The following is a 7,589-nucleotide window of genomic DNA, read 5'->3' on the forward strand; positions in this document are numbered from 1 at the left end:
TAATTCCAGCTGGCTCTAGGTAGTACACGGTTCCACGAACATATGCAACGCTATGGTACTATGGAAGCCCTCGATCCCCCCGCTACAGTCGAGCCCTTGCCGCCAGCGTTCATCAGTCGTCCCGGTCCTGTATGTGTGGGTGGGGAAAGGGTCTTCCAAGCCGCCTTTCTCGGCAAGTATAATAAAAATTGTAACGATACAACGGTTGAACCGATTCACGCTTCTAGCTCATCGTACGAATCTCGTCGCAAGCTGCTACCACCCCGTTCCTGCTCTCCGCATTCCGCCATCGGGTTCCAACGCATACTGGGACGCACCGCAGTTGGCACTATGGAAGCCCTCGATCCCCCCGCCACAGTCGAGCACTTGCAGCCAGCGATCATCAGTCGTCCCGGTCCTGTGTGTGGGATGGGTGAAAGGGTCTTCCAACCTGCCGCAAACGGCAAGTATACATCTGTTCCGAACACTTCAAGCGCTGATGTATTCTTCGCTTCCAGTTTTTTGCCTTTTGCTCTGACATCTTGTTATCTGATGCCAACCATTTCTCTCGACGACGACGATAGTCGTATTTTGGGGCGCCACGCAGTTGATTCGGGATGCCTCGAATCCCTCACCACAGTCGACCAGGCGACCGTGAACCTTTCCGATACTGTTCGTGAGATTGACGAAAGGATCTTCCTACACGGCAACATGGCTTCGCTCTCTGCTGTACCTGATCCGTCCTCCAACAACATCGAGGTTTACTACCAGAATGTTGGTGGCCTAAATTCATCAACGGACAGCTATTTGCTCGCGACCACGGGTTGCTGTTACGACGTTATCGCTGTTACGGTGACTACGACCGAACCTACACGTCCCCTCGTGTGAAGTGTCGTTACTGCGATTGACAATGACAGGCGAGACAGTTCGAGGGCGATTTGTCATAAGACCGAGAGCAAGTCATCCTAAACCGGCATATAATATAAAAGTGCAGACGTTAAACACGTGAATTTATCCTACGGTAATCTATTGTTTCTCATTTCTTAGTACGATTAAAGTTAATACATTATTATAGGCTACGAAATATCTATTATATAACTATTATATACTTAAAACAGATACTGCGTGAATTTAATCAGATGAGCATATAACTGTTGGATTATTGTAAAATTGGAGGTTATCAGATGTGAGTTCCATGCTTTATTACTTACGAAATATGTACTGAAATATACCCTTTAGCTTTTAGCATTTTCCATCAGAACTAATTGGTGGATTCGCTACGAAGAATCCGAAAATTCATAATCCAACAAACTAAAAGATCTGTACGGATCTAAAAGATGCCAAACAACAACCAAAGCTGTCAGGCTTGTCAAGGATCGGACAACAGCCGGATGGTCGCTTGTGACAAATGCGGATCTTGGTGGCATTTCGACTGCGTCGGTGTTGGGGAAAGTATTAGCGAGAAGGACTTTTGCTGTCGGAAGTGTGTCTTTAACGACAAGGAAGACGAAAATCCACAGAAATCATCCAGCGTGGCCAACTCGGAAGTCGGAACATCCACAGGTAGCACCCGGAATCGAACAAAGCTTCGTCTTATGAAACTGCAGCAACAGAAAGAGCTGATGAAGCGACAGTTAGAGCTCGAACGGGAGGAGCAACGCAGACGTCACGAAGCGGAAAGATTGCTGAAGGAGAACGAGGTGGAGAAAAAGCAGCTCGAAATCGATTCGATATATTTGCAGGAGAAGTTTCGTGCATTAGAGGAGGATTGTGACAACGATTGTGATGATCTAAAAAGCCGGAAATCTGCCCAAAGCAGCATCAGCAAAGTCAACCAATGGCGAGAGCGACATCTAGGGGGCTTGGTTAATTCAACCTTAGTCACCCAAGAAACTGTTCCAGTTGCGACTACGACTTCGACCGCTGTAGTGGCAGATCCCACGCATTCCGATGCACTCCAAACGGTAGCAAGCTCCCCTGCTGTCAAAAGTGTTTCTAATACGCTCTCCACGGGAATAGCAGCAACGACACCAGTGTGCAATAAGACCAGCACTATCCTGACGACCGTTCAATCGATCCAGTCGGCAATTCCAGCTCCAATATCAAGTTCCGTCGCGCCGGTGTGTGCAAACCATCCATCAGTGACACAACCCGTCATTCAATCGGCTGTGGGTGGTCCACCGAATTTGAGCAGTTTGGGTGGGTTGTTAAATCGAACGTCTCAACAATATCCGTTTTGGTTTCCGCATGGAAGCGCAATAGTTGGAGGAAATCCATCAATAGGAGTAAGCAACTCGCAAGGTTGTGCGATACCAGCGCAGATAGTAAATCAGGGCAACAGTAATTATCCGTCAGTTGGAGTAAGCATATCGCAAGGTACCACGATACCCGTACCGGTAGGCAATCAGGGTGGTACTAGTAATTCGTTTCCTGTATATTTTCCTCCTTTCCCGAAATATATTAATCAATACGATCGACATTGTCCCTTACCTCCTGAGCTACCATGGGAACACCCACCGCGAATGGGCATGTATAATCCTCCCGCCGTCCTACCACCGACAGAAAACGAAATAGGACCCACATCGCGGCAGCTAGCTGCACGCCAGGTGATGTCGAAGGAGCTCCCTCCGTTCTCAGGGAACCCGGAAGAATGGCCTTTATTTATTAGTTCATTCACCAATTCCACTAATGCTTGTGGGTTTACAAACGCGGAAAATTTGATGCGATTGCAACGTTGTCTACGAGGAGGCGCTTTGGAAGCTGTTCGAAGTAGGCTTTTGATTCCGGATTCAGTTCCACAAGTCTTAGCCACGCTACAGACTTTATATGGGAGACCGGAAATCTTGGTGTACGCTCTACTGAAGAAGGTTCGAGAAGTTCCAGCACCGAAGTCAGACAAACTTGAGACGCTCATCGGATTCGGAATGGCAGTTCAGAACCTCTGTGACCACCTTCACGCTAGTAACCAGGAGGCACATTTGAACAATCCAACGTTGCTTTATGAGTTAGTGGAAAAACTTCCTGCGAACCTCAAGCTGGACTGGGCGATGGTCAAACGTCAACAACCAGGAGCCGATCTTCGAACGTTTGCTGCGTACATGTCCATGATTGTGTCTGCGGCCACAGAGGTTACTCTGACCATTGACGCAAAACCAAATCATCAAAAGAACGACAAGTCAAAGGAAAAGAATTTCTGCAATCCACATTCAGCGCCTACTGTCAGCCACCCTAAGCCCGAGGAAAATTGTTCAACGGGGAGGCAGTGCCTGGTGTGCCAAGACCCCTTGCACAAAGTGAAGGATTGTGCTACGTTCAAAAAGTGGGACGTCGATAACCGATGGAAATTGGTTCAAAAACTATCGCTTTGTCGTATTTGTTTATTTTCGCATGGAAGGCGTCCATGCAAGTCGAAAGGGCGGTGTGGAATAGATGGTTGTGATTATAGACATCACCCGATGCTGCATTCTATCTCAAAGAGAAGCGATGCATCTACGTCAAACAACAATGCAGTGCAAAATCATCACCACACCGGGAGAGGTTCCCTTTTTCGCATTGTTCCTGTGACACTCCACGGAAAGACACGATCGATCACGACATTCGCCTTCCTAGACGACGGTTCGTCGATAACGTTGGTTGAGGATTCTATTACGAATTTCCTTGATGTTGATGGTAAAGCCGATAATCTATGTCTGGCCTGGACGGGTAATGTTACTCGTTCCGAAGAGCAATCTAAGCGGGTGAAGTTGGACATATCAGGTGTTACACACCGAAAGAAGTACACCATTTCTGAAGCTCGAACGGTGAAAAGCTTGGGATTACCAAGGCAGACCCTATGCTATAAGGATCTTGTTGAACGTTATCCGTATTTGGCTGGACTACCCATTCCGGATTACAAGGATGTCGTTCCCAAGATTCTAATCGGTAATGACAATGCTCATTTAAGTGTCACCTTGAAAAGGCGTGAAAGGCTACTAGATGAGCCTATCGGCACCAAAACTAGACTAGGGTGGTCAATTCATGGTCCGATAGCAACGATGAGGAATGAACCATGCTTCAGCATGCACATGTGCCAGTGCGTACATGAGGATGAGGACTTGCACAATATAGTCAAGGAGTACTTTTCCCTTGAGAATATGGGAGTGTCCCTACAACGAAACCTAGAGTCCGAAGAAAATCAACGAGCTAGGCGGACTCTGCAAATTACCACATTGCGCGTAGGCTTCCGATTCCAAATCGGGTTGTTGTGGAAGTACGATACCTTCGAATTTCCTGATAGCTACTTCATGGCTGTGCGAAGGCTGGAATGTCTGGAGCGACGTATGTTGGCGGATCCTGAACTCGGTTCCAATGTTCGTAGGCAGATAGAGGAGTACAAAATAAAAGGGTATATTGAGAAAGCATCCAAGGCTGATTTGATCGCGGTGGATCCACGAAAAGTTTGGTATTTACCACTGGGCGTGGTTATTAATCCTAAAAAGCCAGGTAAAATCCGCATCTTCTGTGACGCAGCAGCGAAAGTGGATGGGGTGAGCTTAAACACAATGCTGAGTAAGGGGCCGGATCTGCTTGTACCGTTGAAGTCAGTTCTAACCGGATTCCGAGAACGACAAATAGCTCTATGTGCGGATGTGAAAGAAATGTTTCACCAGATGCTTATGCGAAAGGAAGATAAACACGCCCAGCGAATTTTATGGAGAGATGACCCAAACCATGAGCCACAAGTGTACTTCATGAGTGTGGCCACTTTCGGAGCTGCCAGTTCGCCGTGTTCGGCACAATTTGTTAAGAACCTAAACGCAAGCGAATATGCAGATCGATATCCAGAAGCTACAGACGCAATAATACGTAAACATTATGTTGACGACTATCTGGACAGCGTGGACAGTGAAGATGAAGCGATCAAGAGAGCGAAAGAGGTTGCTTTTGTTCATTCCCGAGGCGGATTTATTATTCGTGGGTGGATGTCCAACTCGAAGGAAGTTCTGCAAAAGCTGGGTGAAACAACGAGCGCCGACGTTAAGGAGTTCTCGATGGAGACTGGCCACTGTTCGGAACGTGTGTTGGGAGTGTTGTGGTTACCGGAAGAAGATGCGTTCACGTACGCGGCTAATTTTGTGGCGGTACCTGAATGGCCTACCAAGAGAGAGCTGCTGAAGACGGTGATGACTTTCTATGATCCTCTGGGATTTCTTTCACACTTTACCATTCATGGGAAAATCCTAATCCAGGACGTTTGGCGCAGCAAGGTTACGTGGGATGAAAGAATTCCTGTTGAGTTAAGACAACGATGGGACCAATGGGTTGCCCTTTTCCCTTCCTTAGCAGCGGTGCGAGTGCCGCGATGCTATTTTCCAAGACAGCTGTCATCGAAAGTCAAGAATATACAATTGCACATGTTTGTAGATGCCAGTTTAGCCGCCTTCGCGTGTGTGGCCTATTTACGCGCCGAGGTAGATGGAAAAATTCATTGCGCATTGGTGACTGGGAAGGCAAAGGTCGCCCCTCTCAAATTGACGTCCGTGCCTCGGCTGGAACTTCAAGCTGCGGTATTAGGAGCGCGTCTAGTCGAAGACATCTGCTCCACTCACACTCTACCTATTGCGAAGAGATTCATTTGGACCGATTCTAAAACAGTGCTGGGATGGATTAATTCGGATCAACGAAGATATAGCCAGTTCGTAGCATTCCGCGTCGGAGAGATTCTGGAGAAGACACGTGCTACTGAATGGCGTTGGATTCCTTCGGATATGAATGCGTCTGATGATGCTACAAAGTGGAAAGGCGAGCCTAATCTAACCCCGGAGGGTCGCTGGTTTGGGGACCCTGAAGTTTTGCATATTAATGAGGAGTACTGGCCGTCATCTTCCGATGTCATGTACGATACAACCGAGGAGCGACGGTCCAATTTGGTGATCGAGCATCATGTAGTTCACTCAGTTTTCGACTGGGAGAGATTTTCGAAATTGCACCGTTTGTCTAGAACCGTCGGGTACGTTGTGCGATATGTCGGCAATTTGAAAGCCAAAGCCCGAAAACATCCCACTACAAAGGGTCCATTGTGCCAAGAAGAGTTAGCAACAGCGGAGACGTGGGTCTTTCGTGCGATTCAAAAGGAGGTCTACCCGAAGGAAGTGGACATACTGTCTTCTATTGGCACTCAGAAAGGAGGCTCGAAATTAGGCTGCGACAGTAGGCTTTTCAAACTTGCTGCATTCATTGATGAGAAAGGGGTCATGCGTATGGAAAGCAGAATCAGCCTGGCTTCGTTCGCGGCTTACGACACAAGGTACCCCATCATACTCCCTCGGAATCACCACGTTACGACCATCATCATAATGTGGTATCATCACAAGTTCCTGCATGGTAATAGGGAAACGGTGATCAACGAAATGCTCCAGCGTTTCCACGTATCCTGCCTACGCGTTGTCGTTCGAAGCGTAACCAGAGAGTGCCAGCAATGCAAGATTCGTAAAGCGAAACCATCGGTACCTAGAATGAGCCCTCTACCAGCTGCCAGACTAGGAGCATTCTTCCGGCCATTTACATTCGTCGGTCTGGATTATTTCGGGCCAATGACTATTAGAGTTGGTCGAAGCAACGTGAAACGCTGGGTTGCGTTATTCACATGTCTTTCCATCCGTGCGGTGCATCTAGAAGTCGTGCATTCGCTTTCAACCGAGTCATGCAAGATGGCAATTCGGCGTTTTGTAGCCAGGCGTGGCTCACCATCAGAAATATACAGCGATAACGCGACAAACTTTCTCGGTGCCTGCAACGAACTTCGAAGCGAGATTAAAAGCATTAATGAAAGCCTTGCGGAGACCTTCACAAACGCCAGTACGAGATGGCTTTTCATCCCTCCGTCCGCTCCGCATATGGGCGGCGCTTGGGAGCGGATGGTACGCTCAGTTAAAACAGCTTTCTACGCGATGACAACTACCAAGCTTCCAACGGAAGAGATGTTCGGAACGGTATTAGTGGAGGCCGAAGGTATTGTCAATTCCAGGCCTTTGACCTTCCTAGCATTGGATGAAGGCAACCAAGAATCATTAACACCCAATCATTTCCTCCTTATGAGTTCCAACGGAGTCGTGCAGACTCAGAGGAAAATCTACGAGTCGAATGCCATATGTCGGAGTGACTGGGACCATTGTCGTCGCATGGTTGATCTATTCTGGCGGCGTTGGATCCGCGAGTATCTGCCTGTAATATCAAGAAGGACAAAATGGTTTGGGGAAGTAAGATCGGTGAAGCAAGGAGATTTGGTAATAATTATTGACGATGGACTCCGCAATGGATGGGTGCGTGGACGGGTTCTGAGGGTTCGCAAAGGGGTTCGCAAAGGTCAAGACGGCCGAGTACGCCAAGCGTGGGTGCAAACATCAGCCGGAGTGCTTCGAAGACCGGTAGCGAAACTTGCGGTGCTGGATCTGGATTCTGGTAAAACTGGCACTCAGAGCGGTGACCAGTGTTACGGTCAGGGGAATGTTACGGTGACTACGACCGAACCTACACGTCCCCTCGTGTGAAGTGTCGTTACTGCGATTGACAATGACAGGCGAGACAGTTCGAGGGCGATTTGTCATAAGACCGAGAGCAAGTCATCCTAA

General features: G+C 48.1%; 1 protein-coding gene across 1 annotated transcript; it reads left to right on the forward strand.

Moving 5' to 3' along the window:
* Positions 1–1,574: 1,574 nt before the first annotated feature.
* On the forward strand, positions 1,575–7,389 carry LOC131687395 (uncharacterized). Its single transcript, XM_058971477.1, has 2 exons — positions 1,575–7,280; positions 7,324–7,389. Exons 1-2 carry the CDS (start codon positions 1,575–1,577, stop codon positions 7,387–7,389), a joined length of 5,772 nt encoding a protein of 1,923 aa, XP_058827460.1.
* The last annotated feature ends 200 nt before the right edge of the window (positions 7,390–7,589 follow it).

The sequence above is a fragment of the Topomyia yanbarensis genome, chromosome 3 (assembly GCF_030247195.1).
Source record: "Topomyia yanbarensis strain Yona2022 chromosome 3, ASM3024719v1, whole genome shotgun sequence".
Classification (NCBI taxonomy): Eukaryota; Metazoa; Arthropoda; class Insecta; order Diptera; family Culicidae; genus Topomyia; species Topomyia yanbarensis.

Coding starts and splice junctions, on each gene's coding strand:
- LOC131687395 (XM_058971477.1), top strand. CDS start 1,575: ATGAAACTGCAGCAACAGAAAGAGCTGATGAAGCGACAGTTAGAGCTC. Junction 7,281..7,323: donor ATGGACTCCGCAATGGATGG/GTGCGTGGACGG, acceptor GGGTTCGCAAAG/GTCAAGACGGCCGAGTACGC.